Genomic DNA, 17,885 nt, shown 5'->3' with positions numbered 1-17,885 from the left:
ACTCCTGGGTTCTAATCTGGGCTCTGACGTACCCGGTGACCATGGGCAAGTCACAGACACACCCTGTGCCTCAGTTTCCCCTCTGTATGATGGGATAAGGCTCTCCCTCTCTCTCTCTCTCTCTAAGAGGGGCTCATGCCTCGTTGTTGGGGGTGTGTGGGGTCTGGCTGCTGGATGGCTCCAACTCTGGGGGGGTGGCGCCCCACGCTCTGAGCCCCAGGGGCTGCCTGCACACGTCCTCAATGCCTCTCCCTTCTCTCCCCCTTGCAGATGAACCGGCCGATCCAGGTGAAGCCAGCAGACAGCGAAAGCAGAGGAGGTACCCGCCGAGCGTGGGGAGGGGGACCCCCCCAGCTACCCCTGGTTAAACCCCCATCAGAACAAAGGGGTGATTCCCTGCCCCGACAGACCCCTCCCCCTTCCAGCATTGACCCCGGGCCTCCCAAACAGTCTCTGGGGAGCAAAGCTAGGATCAGCTGGGGGAGGGTGTCTTCCAATAGTCCCCCCCGTTCACATTCCCAGGATTTCTCACTGGGGCTTTCCCCACCCAGGGCAGGGCTAACAGTGCTCCTTGCAAATACCAGGGGGCTGGCTAGATAGATAGATAGATAGATAGATAGATAGATAGATAGATAGATTAGATGGGGTGTATGGGGATAGATAGATAGATAGATAGATAGATAGATAGATAGATAGATAGATAGATAGATAGATAGATAGATAGAGGGGGTGTCTGGAGATAGATAGATAGATAGATAGATAGATAGATAGATAGATAGATAGATAGATAGAGGGGGTGTCTGGGGATAGATAGATAGATAGATAGATAGATAGATAGATAGATAGGGTGTATGGGGATAGATAGATAGATAGATAGATAGATAGATAGATAGATAGAGAGGGGGTGTATGGGGATAGATGGATAGATGGATAGATAGAGGGGGTGTATGGGGATAGATAGATAGAGAGATAGATAGAGAGATAGATAGAGGGGGTGTATGGGGATAGATAGATAGATAGATAGATAGATAGATAGATAGATAGATAGATAGAGGGGGTGTATGGGGATAGATAGATAGATAGATAGATAGATAGATAGATAGATAGATAGATAGAGGGGGTGTATGGGGATAGATAGATAGATAGATAGATAGATAGATAGATAGATAGATAGATAGAGGGGGTGTATGGGGATAGATAGATAGATAGATAGATAGATAGATAGATAGATAGAGGGGGTGTATGGGGATAGATAGATAGATAGATAGATAGATAGATAGATAGATAGATGGGGTGTATGGGGATAGATAGATAGATAGATAGATAGATAGATAGATAGATAGATAGATAGATAGATAGATAGATAGAGGGGGTGTATGGAGATAGATAGATAGATAGATAGATAGATAGATAGATAGATAGATAGATAGATAGATAGAGGGGGTGTATGGAGATAGATAGATAGATAGATAGATAGATAGATAGATAGATAGATAGATAGATAGATAGATAGATAGATAGAGGGGGTGTCTGGGGATAGATAGATAGATAGATAGATAGATAGATAGATAGATAGATAGATAGGGGGTGTCTGGGGATAGATAGATAGATAGATAGATAGATAGATAGATAGATAGATAGATAGAGGGGGTGTCTGGAGAGAGAGAGATAGATAGATAGATAGATAGATAGATATGGAGGGGGTGGATACATAGATAGATCAATCAGCCAGGGTCTAGGGAGACAGAAAGACAGACCCATCAGCATTCTAGCATCTGAGGATATGGATGGACAAACAGAGCAGGGTCTGGAGACACAGAGCTAAGGCCAGGCGGACGAATCAGCAGCCTAGGCCCTAGGGTTAGAAAGATCCAGCCAAGTGTAGCTGTGATGCTCTCCAGCGCCCCCTACAGACCTCACCCCCCATCCAGGACCACCGGGGGCCGCCCATCATGGCACCAGGCTTGGACCTGGTGGTTGGCTCCTGGCACCAGGATCCCAGCCTGGGGTGAGAGGAGGCGTCTGGCCCTCAGCACGTGCTCTGTGACCGACACCCACCCCCCCAGTCCTGGGCGGGGCACGGTGGGGGGCGAATGGGCCCGGCTCCCCACTGAGCACTGCCTCTTCCCTGCCAGAAGACCGGAAGCTGTTTGTGGGGATGCTGGGCAAGCAGCAGACGGACGAGGACGTTAGGAAAATGTTCGAGCCCTTTGGGAACATCGACGAGTGCACGGTGCTGCGGGGGCCAGACGGCACCAGCAAAGGTGAGTGCCGCTCCGGGGCCTCTGCCGCTGGCCCTGCCCCCATGGCAGAGGGGGAGTTGCAGGGAGTGCAGTGGGGGGGCAGTAGGGGGCGCTGTGCTGCAGGAGCGGGGCGGGGGCAGTAGGGGGCGCTGTGCTGCAGGAGCGGGGCGGGGGGGCAGTAGGGGGCGCTGTGCTGCAGGAGCGGGGCGGGGGCAGTAGGGGGTGCTGTGCTGCAGGGAGCAGGGCGGGGGCAGTAGGGGGCGCTGGGCTGCAGGAGCAGGGCGGGGGCAGTAGGGGGCGCTGGGCTGCAGGAGCAGGGTGGGGGCAGTAGGGGGTGCGGTGCTGCAGGGAGCAGGGGGCACAGCAGGGGGCGCTGTGCTGCAGGGAGCAGGGCGGGGGCAGTAGGGGGCGCTGGGCTGCAGGAGCAGGGCGGGGGCAGTAGGGGGCGCTGTGCTGCAGGAGCGAGGCGGGGGCAGTAGGGGGCGCTGGGCTGCAGGAGCGGGGCGGGGCGCAGTAGGGGGCGCAGGGCTGCAGGGAGCGGGGCGGGGGGGCAGTAGGGGGCGCTGTGCTGCAGGAGCGGGGCGGGGGCAGTAGGGGGCGCTGGGCTGCAGGAGCAGGGCGGGGGCAGTAGGGGGCGCAGTGCTGCAGGAGCGGGGTGGGGGACAGTAGGAGGCGCTGTGCTGCAGGGAGCGGGGCGGGGGCAGTAGGGGGCGCTGGGCTGCAGGAGCGGGGCGGGGGCAGTAGGGGGTGCTGGGCTGCAGGAGTGAGGTGGGGGCGCAGTAGGGGGCGCTGGGCTGCAGGAGCGGGGCGGGGGCAGTAGGAGGCGCTGTGCTGCAGGAGTGAGGTGGGGCGCAGTAGCGGGTGCTATGCTACAGGGAAGATGCAGCTTGGCCATGGGGGCCCCTGAGGATTCCTGCCCGTTTCTCCCATGTAATCCCACCACCACCACCACCCCGGGCCCTGTGGCTGTCCTGAGTGACGCTCCCTGGCTGCGCAGTAGGGATCCATCCCCGCCACTGGCATGGACCAGGCAAGAGCTCACTGGGCCTGTCCCTCAGCCAATGTTGCCTCCCAGACCCACTGGTCGCCTGCCACCCTTGCCCGCTGCATGGCTGGGTCCCGCTCCAGGGGCGAAGGGGGCTGGACAGGGCCGAGCATGCAGGGCTAAGAGGGGCCCTGCCAGCGCTGGCGGAGGAGGGCGGCTGTGTGCGGCATGGGTGGAGACAGGGGAGGGCACATGTGTACAGGGGTGCCTGGCTCGGGGGGGGGGGGCGGGCAGCTGGGAACATGCGTGCACTCGGGGTGTCTGTGTGCGCTCAGGGGGATGCACTCGGGGTGTCTGTGCACTCAGGGGGGGTGCATTCAGGGTGTCTGTGCATGCTCGGGGTTTCTGTGTGCGTTCAGGGGGGTGCACTCGGGGTGTCTGTGCGCGCTCGGGGGGGTGCACTCGGGGTGTCTGTGCGAGCTCAGGGGGTTGCACTCGGGGTGTCTGTGTGCGCTCGGGGGATTGCATTCGGGGTGTCTGTGTGCGCTCGGGGGGGTGCACTTGGGGTTTCTGTGTGCGCTCGGGGGGGGTGCACTCGGGGTTTCTGTGCGCGCTCAGGGGGGTGCACTCGGGGTGTCTGTGCGCTCATGGGGGTGCACTCAGGGTGTCTGTGCGCGTTCAGGCCCTGCCCCTCCCCCCCACTGCACTGACTCTCTCTCCCCCCAGGCTGCGCCTTCGTGAAGTTCCAGACCCACGCCGAGGCTCAGGCCGCCATCAACACGCTGCATGGCAGCCGGACATTGCCGGTAAGGCCCGGCCGGGCGCACCGGCACTCGGGCGGGGGCTGAGAGGGGGTAATTCCTGGCATGGCCCTGAGTGGGGAGCTCAGCATTAGACCCAGTGCCTCAGACCCCTCATCTCCCAGGGCAGACTCTGGGCACTGACCGACCCGGCTGGACCCACCCCCCATGGTACTCGTGGTCCCCCTGCCCACTGAGACACTGCGGGGTTAGATCCAGGCCCCTCTGAGCCCTTCCCCCCCCCCCCCCCCACATGTCGGAGACCCATGCCGGGTCTGTCTGTCTGCTCCTCGGCAGCGTCCTGGGAACGCCCAGGGCCCGTCTACCCTGCAGCTGGGAGCCAGCCCGCGCGGGTGGACGGATTTGCACCAGTGTGGCCCGAGCCAGCGCGCTGCCAGCCGGGTGGAGGTCGTGGCTCTGGCAGAGACGCAGGCTCCCGCCACCTGAGCTCAGAGCCGGGGGACCAGGGGGACTCCAGAGTCTGAATCGCCGCCCCAGCATGCCAGCTGAGCTGAAGCCCAGCTAGCGCGAGTCTGTCTGCCCAGGCTGGGAATGTAGACCCCCCCCAGGCCTCTTCTGCTCCAACACCCCCATCCCCTGGGGACTCCGAGGGGCATGGGCTGTGTGGTCCCCACAGGGCCTTCCTGCCTCCAGGCCTCCGATCCCCCCTGCAGCCTCAGTCGGGCACCAGATGGGCCACACAGCCAGCGAGCACCGAGGCATGGGTCCGGCAGGGCAGCAGGACCCCCTCTGCCTATCCAAGGCTCTCCAGCCCCTCTGCCTCTCGCACCCTCTCATTTGGGCAGCTCCAAATCTCAGCCCCCCCTAGACTCGCCACCTGGAAGGGACCCAGCTCGGTGCCAGGGCAGGGGGCGAGGATGCTGCCTGAGGTTCTGCTGCCCCCTGATGGACCGAGCTCGCCACTGTGGCCTCGAGAGCCAGTCGGGAATGTTCCGAGAAAACGGTGTTTAGTTGGCGTGGGAACAGCTGGACTGGGACCAATTTCTCCACGTGGGAAAATGACGGTGGGGAAGCGTCCGAACGTCCCTCTTCCACGTTCCTGCGGTGAAAAACCGCCCGTTTTCTGGGTCGAGGCGACTTTGGCGTTTGCGGCGTGAGCGCGTCGGAGTGAGCTGGAAATCCGTCGATCCAAGAAACCGAACGTCTCGACTGCCCCGAAAGGAACATTTCTTCCAACGTTTCACCCCGAGTCGGGGCGGGGAAAATTGTTCCGAATCTCGAAAACGTGGGCAGGACGGGCAGCTCGTTTCCTGCCCCGCCCCCATGTCATTCTGATCCCAAGCCCTGCTCATGCATAGACCCCAAAGCCCTTTGCAAACGAGGTTGGGATCATTAGCCCCATTCAACAGTTGGGGAAACTGAGGCATGGACGGGGGCAGTGACTTGCCCAAGCTCGTCGGGCAGCAGAGACAGGAAGAGACCCTGCTGTCTGGACGCTTAGGCCGGTGCTCTATCCACTAGGCCCTATGACCTGAGGAGGGTTGAGATCATCCGAGGCTTGCAGGGGAGGGAGTTGGAGCAGGTACCTAACACAGGAGGGGAGCCTGCCCCTGCACGCTCCCCAGAAGACTGCCAGGGACAGAGACTGCAGAAGGAGGGCCGGGGCCTGTGGATCACCCTGGCTGGCTGAGGCAGTGGGGGCGGGGGCCAGACGGGGCAGGGTGGGGGAGTCACCGTGGTCTGCTTGTCTCACTAGCCCCCCTGGGGGGGGTTCCATTCCCAGGGCGCCTCCTCCAGCCTTGTGGTGAAATTCGCCGACACGGAGAAGGAGCGGGGCCTGCGCCGGATGCAGCAGGTGGCCAACCAGCTGGGCATGTTCAGCCCCATCGCCCTGCAGTTCGGGGCCTACAGCGCCTACACCCAAGCAGTAAGGGGCTCCCCACCAACGTGGGCGCTGGGCTCTCAGCAGGGACATGGGGGGAGCTCAGGGCTGGGCTAGCAGGGGGCTGCGGGTCGGGATTGAGGGGCACCGGCAGAGCTGGGAGATGGGGGGAGCCCAGGGCTGGGCTAGCAGGGGGCTGCGGGTCAGGGTTGAGGGGCACCGGCAGAGCTGGGGGATGGGGGGAGCCCAGGGCGGGGACAGCAGGGGGCTGCGGGTCAGGATTGAGGGGCACCGGCAGAGCTGGAGGGGCCGGGACAGCGGGGCATGTCCCCCCAGTCCTTGTGCCCTTGCAGACAGGCCTTCCCCCATCCCCCCAGCAGCCCAGCGGATGCCCCCTGACCCCCCCCCCCCCCGTCTTTTTCTCTCCCCTTGTAGCTAATGCAGCAGCAGGCAGCCCTGGTCGCTGCTCACTCCGCCTACCTCAACCCCATGGCCACCATGGCGGCCGTCCAGATGCAGCAGATGGCCACCATCAACCCCAACGGCCTCATCGCCACGCCCCTCACGCCCCTCACCCCCTCCTCAGGTAGGGCCGGCGCGGGCCAGGCTCCCATGCCAACCCCTCCTGGCCGAGGAGGGGCCACGCCAGGGAGCCAGCGGAGTGGGCAAACCCCCGCCCGAGCAGCAGCCTGCAGAGGGGGAGGGGACGGGCGAGCCGGGAGCTGGCACCCAGCCGGGATCTCCTCATGGGTGGGGGGAGGGCCCAGAACCCGCCCCACCCCCCCCACACTGCATCTCTCGCCCGCAGGTACCAGCACGCCGCCCGCTATCGCCGCCACCCCTGTGTCCGCCATCCCGGCCACGCTCAGCGTCAACGGCTACAGCCCAGTCCCCACGCAGACCACGGGGCAGCCGGCCTCCGAGGCCCTCTACACCAACGGGGTCCACCCGTACCCAGGTACGCACCCCACCCCCGCCCTGCCTGCTCCCCCCGCCCCGGCTCAGCCAGGGGCTCCCTGGTAACCCCCTCCCCCCTCGTCTCCCCTCGCAGCTCAGAGCCCGGCCGCCCCCGTGGACCCCCTGCAGCAGGCCTACGCCGGGATGCAGCACTACACAGGTCTGGCGCCCCGCCCTGGGGCTGGGGGGGGGCTGGAAGGGGCCCCGGGCGGGGGTGGGGGCTGGAGGTAGCCACATGGTGGGACGTCCCGGGTGCTGGCACCAGGTCTGAGCAGCACCAGGGTGTGGCAGTGCTGGCCTCACCCCCCAGGGCTGTGGGGGGCAGTGGGCAGCCTGGGGGATGGAGGCTATGGGGCGGGGGCTCCCTGCGGGTGGAGGGGCCTGGGGGGACAGGGGGAGTGGGGAGCAGCGGGGGAAGGGAGTTGGGCCAGCGATGGAGGCTTCAGGGCTGGGCCCAGATCCTCCCCTTGGGGGCGCGTAGGCCCAGCCTGAGGGGTCGCTCACGCCCTCCTTTGCCTCTGCACCAGCCGCCTACCCCGCTGCCTACGGGCTGGTGAGCCCGGCCTTCCCCCAGCAGCCGGCCATCCTCACGCAGCAGCCGCCCCCGCAGCAGCAGCAGCAACGGGAAGGTAAGTGGGGCCCGGGGCCACTGCCCCCCCCAATTTCACCCCATCATCCCCCCAGTGCCCCCTAGGCACCACCCCCCACAGCCTCCCCCCAGCACCTCCTAGGCACTGCCCCCCGACATCATCCCCAGCATCCTCTGGGCACTGCCCCCTGACATCCTCCCCCCAGCGCCCTCTGAGCACCGCCCCCGATATCGTCCCCCCAGCACTCCCTAGGCACCACCCCCCCACATCATCCCCAGCACCCCCTAGGCACCGCCCCCCGACATCCTCCCCCCAGCACTCCCTGGGCACCACCCCCCCACATCATCCCCAGCACCCCCTAAGCACCGCCCCCCGACATCATCCCCCCAGCGCCCTCTGGGCACCGCCCCCCGACATCATCCCCCCCAGCACCTCCTAGGCACCGCCCCCCATATCATCCCCCCAGCACCCCCAGACCCTGTCCCCCTGAAACCACCCCCAGCTGTGCCCCTGGGCCCCTCACATCCCTTGTCAATGCCAGGAGCCCTGCCCCAACACCTCTCAGTAGGCCTGGGGTCACCAAGGACTTGCCTCACTGTGCACCTCAGGACTCCCACATCTTCCCTGAGGACCCCAACACTTCACAGAGGAAGTCCAGAGCATGGGAGATCTACAGGGATCCAGAACGGGGGCCAGAATGAGAGGATCTAGAGTGGTCTAGAACACGGGGTCCAGAGCAGGGGGCTCTAGAGGGGTCCACACTGGGGAGTCCAGAACGAGAGGTCTAGAATGGGGGTCCAGACTGTTGGATCTACAGGGGTCCAGAGCCGTGGAACCTAGAGGAGTCGAGGATGTGGGGGGCCACAGTTGGAGGACATAGAGTGGTCTAGAACAGGGAGTCCAGAGCAAGGGGGGGTCTGGAATGGGGGGTCCAGACTGGGGTATCCAGAGTGAAGGGTATAGAGGAGTCCAGGATGGGAGGTCCAGAGCAGAAGGCTCTGCGGGGTCCAGCGTGGAGGATCTAGAACAGGAGGCCCAGCATGGGGGATCTAGAAAGGGGCCCGGTGTGTAGTATCTAGAATGGGGCCTCACTGTGTGGGATCTAGAATGGGGGCCCAGCATGGGGCCCAGTGTGTGCGATCTAGAACGGGGCCCAGTGTGTAGTATCTAGAATGGTGCCCGGTGTGTGTGGGATCTAGAACGGGGGCCCAGCATGGGGGCATCTAAGGGAACCCAAGGGTGTGGCGTGTCCTGAGCACCCGCCCACTCTCACCCGCCTCCTCCCCGCAGGCCCCGAGGGCTGTAACATCTTCATCTACCACCTGCCCCAGGAGTTCACTGACTCCGAGATCCTGCAGATGTTCCTGCCCTTCGGGAACGTCATCTCTGCCAAAGTCTTCGTGGATCGGGCGACCAATCAGAGCAAATGTTTCGGTAAGGCCAGCCAATGGGCTTCCCCGGCCCCTTCCTGCTGCATTGTGGGCCAGCGGCCGGCCCGCTGAGCAGCCGACTCAGCCAGTGGGCACCGGGGCGAGGGGCCGACCTCCCAGGCAAAGGATTGTTGCGACCCCTCGTGTAGACAGGGGCTGACGCTGAGGCTTCCCCAGTGGATCTGCCCAGACCAGGGCTCTCCTAGCCCCATCTCCTGTCACCCACCGCAGCTGGCACCGGGGAGCAAACCCTGCGTCGGGCACCCTCTACCTGCCACTGATAGATGCCCCCAGACCCGAGCTTCGGGGAGGAGATCCCGGGTTCCTGGCCCCCAAGGACAGGGCAGCTGGGCATACCGCAGCCCTGGTGCCAAGCTGAGTCTCCGGGTACGGAGCTGCCCACCCCGAGCCAGGCACCCACGGGGGTACGGCCCTAGCCATGAACAAAGGGCTAGTTGGGTCTCCCAGGGCCACTCAGCCTTCTCTGCCTCTCTCTGCCCCCCTCCTCTCCCCCTGCCTCTCTACCCCTCCCCCTCTCTCTGCCCCCCACCCGCCCCCTCCCCAGGGTTCGTAAGTTTTGACAATCCCGCCAGCGCCCAGGCTGCCATCCAGGCCATGAACGGCTTCCAGATCGGCATGAAGCGCCTGAAAGTGCAGCTCAAGCGACCGAAAGACGCCAACCGGCCGTACTAAGGCCCCAGGTGGGTGCCCTGCCCCCCCCCGTGCACAGGGACCCCCAACACACAGCTGGGGGGAGCACAGCAGGCTGGGCTGGTGAGCTGCTGCGTAATGGGAGTGGGGGTGAGGCCCTGGCTGTGTTACCTCCCGCCGGACAGAGCCCCCTGGGGTAACGCTAGGCGGCTCCGCGCTCAGGGTGTACAGCCCTGGGGCCTTTTGGCCACAAAAGGGCGACAGCCCCCAGCCCTGGGCAGGACTGAGCCGAGGGCCCCGGAAAAACGGGAGGGGTGCGGTACGGGAGCCATGGCGGGAGACGGGTCCCCCTGCTCCCAGCGCGACTGTCAACCAGGGCGGACTGTCCTCAGTGCGCCCCGACCAATTTCAATGGCATTTTTGTGATTCCCCTCTACACAGGCACAAAAATCCACACACACGGATACAGGCACACACAGGTACACACACCCGGGCGCACACAGATACACACACATGGGCACACACAGACACACACATACACAAGTGCACACACAGCTACACACACACACACATACAGATACATGCCCGGGCATACTCAGATACACACACACACACACACACAGGCACACACCTTTACACATGCACATGGGCACATATATAGGTACGTGTGACCACACATATATGCATGTGGGCACACACAGGTCCCCACAGATACACACACATAAGCACACACAGGCACACACACATGCAGCTGGGCACACACACGGGCACACACATATATTCCTGCACACACACACACACACACACACACAGATGTGTACATACACATAAGAACAGCTGCACTGGGTCAGACCAAAGGTCCATCTAGCCCAGTATCCTGTCTGCCGACAGTGGCCAGTGCCAGGTGCCCCAGAGGGGGTGAACAGAACAGGCTCATGGGCATACGTACGCACACACGTATACGCACATACGCGGGCACACAGGTACATCCGCATATACACACACGTGGAGACACATACACACGTTCAAGGGCACACACATATTACACACGCACATATAAATACACACATGCAGTGTACAGGCACCCACCCCACCCCCCACACACTCACACACGGGCACACACACACTTACAGGCACACACACACACACATACACTGCACACACACAGCTACACATGCCCTTGGGCACACATACATATGTACACACACATGTACACACACATGCTTATACACACACACACACACATGCCCCTATGTCTCTCACACACACACACACACACACACACACACACACACACACACACACAGGTTGTCTGACCAGCTCTGGCTGGAATCAGGGCACGTGGGACGTGGCAACATGTGACATTTGGACAAAACTTACATTTTTCTTGCAAAGTTGCCGCGCCGTTTCCCATGCCAGCGAGAAAGCAGGAGACCTGCAACCAGCCGCTCCCTGACCTGTTCATCTAGCCGTTCAAATAACCAAGTGTCTTGGAGCCGCGCCAGCTCCCCCCCCAGCAAAGGGCAGAAATGCACCCCTCCTGCGTGCACACACGGGATTACTATTTAGCCGCTGAGATCAAGGCCCCAGTGCGCCGGGCGCTGCACAGACACAGAATGAGCCACTGTCCCGCTCCAAAGAACCCATTGGCCAAATCGCCAGGCTTTGACCCTGAAGGCTTTTATGCAGGGTGGAAGGAAAAGCCACAACACGACAAAGTCCCACCAGATCAAGCATTAAAATAACAGTGATAATAATGCGCCCCCCCACTCCCCCCACAAATAATGCACGATATCTCCATAGCTGTCGCGCATGTAGCCCGACCCCCACCCCACCCCCGTCTATCTTAGAGATCCGTATAACAGACTTTCACCCTGTATTTTAAGAAAGAAGAACATAACCTCCTGCTAGCAGTTCTTTCCGGCTGTGCTGCGCAGAGCCCTGTCTCAGCCAGGTGAAGACCCCCAGCGCGGCGTAGCGTGGGGCAGGGGGCGGGGTCTGTGCGTGTCTGTGTGTGTTGTGGCACGTGAACGTATCCTGCTTTTGTTCTGATACCTGTTCTCCATGCGCGGCTCACGGGGGTTGTGTCTCGTTCTGCATCGGTTTGATTTGGTTTGGTTTTTTTGCTTGTTCATTTGTTTCGTGGCGTCTTTGTCATTGACCTGAGTTTCTTTTTTGCACATAAAAGAGACAGAGGGACAGCACGGGGGCCGGGTTTAACTGCGTCGCAGTGGCAGGCTCCATTTCTTTAAGGATTTACTGTAATCCGCATTGCATTCACTCTTAGAACCCAGCCGAGATCGGGGCCCCGTTGCTGCCCAGACCCCGACTGAGAACAGGGCCTCATCGTGCCAGGTGCTGCACAGGGCCCTACTGAGATCGGGGCCCCGTTGTGCCAGGCACTGCACAGACCCTGGCCGAGATCAGGGCTCCCATCATGCCGAGTGCTGCACAGGCCCCAGCTGAGGTCAGGGCCCTGTTGTGTCAGGTGCTGCACAGACAGTGAGAGGCAGGTCCTGCCCCAAGTTGCTTATGGTCTAAACAAATGAAGAGTTGGGGGAGAGGCAGGGTTATTGACCCCATTATACAGATGAGCAACTGAGGCACAGAGCAACAAAGTGATGTGACCAGGTCACACAGGAAATCTGTAGCAGAGGAAGGATTTGAGCCCAGGTCTTCTGGGTCCCAGCCCAGGCCCTTCTCTGCAAGCCCATCCTTTGTTTCTCGGTGCCTAGAGAACGCCACAGTCCCTCCCTGTGCTCTCTCTTCACCGTCTGGGCTCGTGTTCTGCTGGGCCTCGGTCAGCGGAGGCAGGGGAGATCTAGGCTGAACAGACTGGGACCAGGGGGTCCCCAGTGGGAGTCTGCCCAAGCCGATGGGGTTTGCTTTGCAGGGTGAGGAGTCTTGGGGGTAGCGGGAGGGGTGCCCTTGATGCTGAAATTTACAAACACGAGCCAGGCTTGGGCTCCCTGACTGAACGGCCTGGGGGTCAGAGAACCCGCAGCTCCCTCTGACGTCATGCCCCGTGCCTCGGTCTGGGACCTCGTGTTTGGAAACGCCAGCCTCTGGATGTTCGGTGTGCAGGGGGAAACGTGGGCACTGGGACAGAGCCGCTTGCTGGGGAGAACGGGGCGGGTTGGATTACAGACGTTTGTCCGAAACAGTTTGGTGAGGAGAGGACAGCCACAGAGGGGGAGCCCGGGGCTGGGATAGCAGTGGGGGCGGGGGTACAAACCAGCCCCTGCTGACCCCATCTCTCAGTCACCCCCGTCGGTTAGCACCAGATTCAGCTCAGCCCCTGCAAAGGCCTCATTCCCCTGCTCCGGGCCCGGGAGCCGGAGTTGGAGCCTGGCTGCTCCAGCTGTATGCCAGCATGGGGCAGAAAGCCGCCCCTGGGGAGTGAAGCAGGGACCTGATCCCGCTCCTGTGGGGTGAGATCAGGCCACCAAAGTGCACATGGGTCCCGGCTCTGGGGCTCCGTGCCACTGGCCGATAGCGTGGTCCCTGCACCCTGCCACCGGACAGCAGGCCTAGCGTGGAGGCCTCCCCCGCCCTGGTCCCAGTCCCTCCTCCCAGCCCGAGATCCTGGCATGCCCACACCCCATTCTCCCAGCATCCTATCCATCTCACCCAGGGCCGTTCTCAGACAGGTCCCTGACTCCCATATTCTGTGTCTCTCCTTCCGCCCGCCGGAGCTGCTGGCGCAACCTGGTCACAGGGTGCAGTGCCCGGGGCCTGGACGGGCTAGCACCGGAGCCCTGCACCCCCCCCAGAGCCGTGCACCCCCACACACACCGGTGCGGTAACCAGCCAACCAGCTGGCATGAGGCACGCCCGCTGCATGTGGCATGAAGATGCCCGTTTCCCATCAGCCGTGTCGTTCCTTCCCATCAGTTTATTTTCTCGTTCTCTTCTTTTTTTCTTCATCTTTTTTTTCCTCCTTTGCTGGGAAAAAAGGAAGCTCGGGCATGAATCGGGGGGGCATGGGGCTGAGGCTCACAGGTTCCCTCCCCCAAGCCTCTGCTACCCACAGGACCTGGGCCCCATCACTCGCGCGCTGCCCATCAGGCCTGGTACCAGCTGAGGGTCGGGGTAAAGGGAGGCAAGCGGGTTAGCAGGGAGAGGCGATTGGAAGGCCAGTGAGCATGGACCAGCGAGTGACTGTGGGGCGAGGCAACGGCCCCCCCTTAGGGTTAGCAGGCATCAGCCCCTCTCCAAGCTCCAACATTCCCCACACACACACACCCTGCCCCCGGCACTGGGACAGACCCAAAACACCCAGCTCCATGATAGCGCTATTTTCTGTATTGAAACCCTAGGCTGAGGCTGCAGACCAGAGCGTGCCAGGCACTGCACAGCCAGAGGGAAAGGCAGCCCCCACCCTCCACCCCAAAGAGCTCTGTCTAGGCAAAGGGGAAATGGCCCGGAGAAGTGGCTTGTCTTGGGTCAGCCGACAGCTCAGTGAAACCAGGAATAGATTCCCCCCAGGGCCGACGTCTGGCAAAGCAGCCAGTGAGAGACCCCCCATCAAAGCTCTGAGCCCTCTGGCGAGCCAGGCCTTTGACGGGGTCCCAACCCTGGCCTCCCCCAATCAGTGCCAGGGCTTTGCACTTTCCCGGACGCACGACAGAGCAAAACACAGCAGTTCCCGGCGGTGACATCCCCAGGGCAGGGGTTTGGCGGGGAATGGTCCGAAACAAACCATATTGTGTCTCTTTTACTGTGTAAGAAACAAGGTGATTTACAGACAGAGCTGACTTGACCTTTTCCCTTTTCTTATTTAAAACCAAAAAACAAAACAAAAAAAAATCCCAAATCCCGTTTTCTTTCTTTGCTGCTTTAACCCCCACCCCGGCAGGGTTACCAATCATATCTTGAGACGCCTCTGTCGCTAGCCATCCTTCGCTGTCACAAGAGCCGTAGCTCCGCCCCCTTGTAAGTTGCATCCGCTGGACCGACCGAAGTGTTGTATCTTGATCTCGCTCGCGGGACTCTTCCGCTTCCTTGTCCCCTGTGGTTGGTGGTGTTTGGCTCCACGTCATGTGAGCAGAGCTAGCAAGTGCATGACGTCCCTGTGCCGTAGCGGTGGTTGGCTGTGCCGTGAGGTCTTTTCTCTTGCTGGTGGTCTCAGTGGACAGTAGTTTTCGTTCGGTGAAATCCCCGGTCCAAATAAAAAAAAAACCCTCTTCCCCTCACCAGCTGCAAAACCCAAACCAGTGTACAAGTCCTCTTGTCCTAGTCGCTAGTTCAGTCCCTCCTCTGTTATTTTTCTGGTCTGATTGTCCCCCTGACCCCAACCCCATCTCTTAGAACATTTTTTTGTTGGTCGCTGGGTCATTGCTTGTGTCACGTTTGCTGTTTGTTTCCTGGCCTTAGCTGACCTGGGGGTCGGGCCTGTTGCTGCGCCTCGTGTGTGTGTGTGTTGGGGGAGTTAAAGTGCCTCTTTGCAGGCCCGGAGTGGGGGGGGGTGTCCCTTCTGCCTCCCTCTTTGCCACCTGGATTCTCAACACAGCAGCACGGCACAGGGGCTACCTGGGCCACAGTAGGAAACCCACCACCTCCTTTCTGTCTCCCAGGCCGCTAGTCGCCGTGCAGGGAATAGGCATAGGAGAGTGGGGTATGTCCTCTGCGGTGGGGTACTGCAGCTGGCTCCACGGAGCTCACGCACCCACTGTTAGCACGCAGCCACCGCTGCGCATGGCCGCTGTTTATGGAGGGGATCAGGCCATCATTGCTACAATGCAGCCATGCTGGGGCAGGGTATGGCAGCTGTTTATATAGAGTGCACCCCCCCCCCACACACACACACACACTAGTAAAATGCAGCTGCCTCTGGAGTGGGACACGGGGGCTGGTTATAACAACTGCACAGCACCACTGCACAACGTTTAGAGGAGGAGGTGTGGGGGGGGAATTCTCAGGTCCAAATGACATCAGAGTCAAACGGGAACCATGAGCCATGTCATGCAGTGAGCAGCACACAGGAGGCTTTGTAGTGATTGGGGGAGGGGCTGGGCATCAGGACGCCTGGGTTCGATCCCCGGCTGTGGGAGGGGTCTGAAGAGTGGCTCCTCACCAGCCTTCTAATGAACCATCCCTCAGGGCTCCAGCATCCCCCCTCCCCGTGCGGGCGCAGGGCGGGGGAGCGTCAGTGCAGAGCCTGGCAGAGGGTCACACCCATGGGTGTTTTGCTGGGCCAGGCCTTGGCCTTGCTGGAACCAACCCCCCCAAGACATCCCCTGCCCCCCAAGAACAGGGTGGCCATGAGTCCAGCAGATGCCCTGCAGCACTACAGGCTGGGAGCTCCCACCCTTGAACAGACCTGGGGAGAGATGCCCCATTGCCCGGGGTGGGCCACACACCCCTTTTACCAGCACCTCCTAGGCCTGGCAGGGTCTGTAAGCCCCAGGGGCACGTGTTAGATCAGTGCAGAATTGGGTTTAACCAACTCAGCTGTGGCTGGGCACGATCCCGCCTCGCCCCCCCGCCATACACTGCCGACTCAGGCCAGCTTCACCCCCCCACACCTCCTCAGCTGACAGCTGCTAGTGCCGGCTGAGTGGACAAGGGGCAGGCGCCATAGCCCCCCGCCCATGTGCCCGGCTTGGCAGTGGCAGCTCCGGCCCCCCCATCCCCCTTCCCAGAGCCTCTCTACTATAGCTGACCCCAACATCACCCCACACACACACATTTCCCCCCCCCCCTTTGCCCTTCCATCCCTGGCATGGCTCCAGCGGTTCCCCCCAACCTGCACCCCCTTTGGCAGCCTTGCTACAGGAGAGTCCTGATTGGCTGTTACTTAGCAACCAGAGGTGCCCAGGGAGCTGGTGCAGTGCTGGGGGGGGGGGGGGGCGGCTGTGTCTGGGAATTCGACCAAGGGGGCTACATTTGGGGTGGACGTTGTGTGGCCCTTGGCAGGCCATGGTGGTGAATACGGGCGGGTGGGGGTGGTATTAGATGGGCACTGGGTTTTATGGGGGCGGGGGGGGGTATTAGATGTATTAGCTCTGTTGGGAGGATCCACCAGCCAGCCAGTGCCCCCGGCGGGATTCACCCTGGGCCCAGCGCTTGGGGTGATGCCGGTTGCTCCTGCAGGGGTGTCCCCGCTGGGGCAGGCCTGGGAGCAGGTCCAGGCTTTTCTGGGGGCTCCCTCAGCCTGCCCTGCAGCTCAGGGCGGTGCCAGGAGGACGGAGGGGCGGGGTTATTTGGGCTGTGGGGGGCCCAAGGACGTGCCGCACGATTGGCCACCTAGCAGCAGGGCAGGGCCCCAGCAGTCCGTGGCTTTGCCCAGGCCCCCGGCTCCTGGTCCCATGGAGCGACCAGCTGCTAAGGCCCATCGGAGCCCAGGCAGAGCCGAACCCCTTCTCGCTGCAGCCGGCGAGCCGCTTGGTGTCAGGCCCGAGCTGGCTGGTCCCACACCCCACCAGCCCCTCGGGGAGACGAGCCCCTGTCAGCGGCCTGGGGGCCAGGGGTGATGCAGGGAGAGGGCCGGGGGGAGAGGAGAATCCCTGGATTTCAACTGGAATATTCAAATAGTTGCAGCCGTGGCCCCTGCACACAGCTCTGCTGATGCCGCTCACGCCCGACCCGCAGCCCCCTGCTCTCCCAGGCCTCGGCTCGCCTCCCCGCACAGCTCTGTTGATGCCCCTCGGTGCCAACTCACAGCCCCCTGCTACTCCAACTTTTGGTTCCCCTTGACAGCTTTGGGGTGCCACTCTCAGCCAACCGGCAGCACCTGGTAACCCAGCCCTAGTCCCCTTCCCTCCCGCACTGGTGTCCCCTCCTACCCATCACCCTTTCCTCCCTTCATTCCACCCACCCCCCAAAGTCCCAGCCCACCCTTTGCAGCGGGGTGACAGGCAACCCCACCCCGTGTCTAAATGGCGCCATCTCTGGGGCATGGGGGGACTCGAACCCGGCTGGTGCCCTTCTGTGCACGTGCCAGCCTGCGACCCGACCCCCACGCTCTGGGCTGGAGCTGTGCGGCCAAGGGTGCCTTTAACTCTCCCTCTCTCTCTTCTCCGCCCCTCCCTCCTTCCCCCCACCCCCCCAGGTCTGGAGCTCAATGGAGGAGGGAGCCCCCAGATTGCCCCTGCCTGGCCCATCCCCCCCCCCACTTCCCCCACCCATTGCAGCTCATCCCGGGCGCCTGACCTGCCAGCTGGAAGGACGAACCTGATCGGCGGAACCTGCCTCCACCCATCGGCCCTGGGCTGCGCCTAACCCCACCAGCAGCGTGCAATTTGGGGGGGGAGGGGAGGGGACTGGCGTTTCACCTGTAATCTCAGCCCTGCCTCATCAACAGTGGGGGGAGGAGGAAAGGAGCCCCCCCAGCACTGATCCACCCCGCCCCTGCGGTAGCCCTGAATTCCTGCCACCATAGCCC

The 17,885-nt window shown here is 62.0% G+C and overlaps 1 protein-coding gene across 4 annotated transcripts in view; it reads left to right on the top strand.

Moving 5' to 3' along the window:
* CELF3 (CUGBP Elav-like family member 3) overlaps positions 1–17,685 on the top strand; it is a 45,742-nt gene extending 28,057 nt beyond the window's left edge. For 3 of the 4 annotated variants that reach the window (XM_065573731.1, XM_065573733.1, XM_065573734.1), the window contains 11 exons: positions 271–319; positions 2,136–2,264; positions 3,955–4,034; positions 5,773–5,916; positions 6,307–6,457; positions 6,680–6,829; positions 6,923–6,988; positions 7,356–7,457; positions 8,709–8,852; positions 9,414–9,549; positions 17,553–17,685. In XM_065573731.1, coding sequence (XP_065429803.1) covers positions 271–319; positions 2,136–2,264; positions 3,955–4,034; positions 5,773–5,916; positions 6,307–6,457; positions 6,680–6,829; positions 6,923–6,988; positions 7,356–7,457; positions 8,709–8,852; positions 9,414–9,541 — 1,143 coding nt within the window. In that variant the 3' untranslated portion in view covers positions 9,542–9,549; positions 17,553–17,685. Of the gene's footprint in view, positions 1–270; positions 320–2,135; positions 2,265–3,954; positions 4,035–5,772; positions 5,917–6,306; positions 6,458–6,679; positions 6,830–6,922; positions 6,989–7,355; positions 7,458–8,708; positions 8,853–9,413; positions 9,550–11,385; positions 11,494–17,552 lie in introns of those variants that run through there. The other variant, XM_065573732.1, reaches the window with a different exon arrangement.
* The last annotated feature ends 200 nt before the right edge of the window (positions 17,686–17,885 follow it).

This window comes from Chrysemys picta, chromosome 20, assembly GCF_011386835.1.
Source record: "Chrysemys picta bellii isolate R12L10 chromosome 20, ASM1138683v2, whole genome shotgun sequence".
In the NCBI taxonomy this organism is placed as follows: domain Eukaryota; kingdom Metazoa; phylum Chordata; order Testudines; family Emydidae; genus Chrysemys; species Chrysemys picta.
Note: the sequence above shows the minus strand (reverse complement) of the source record. Positions and strands in the feature narration are given on the sequence as shown.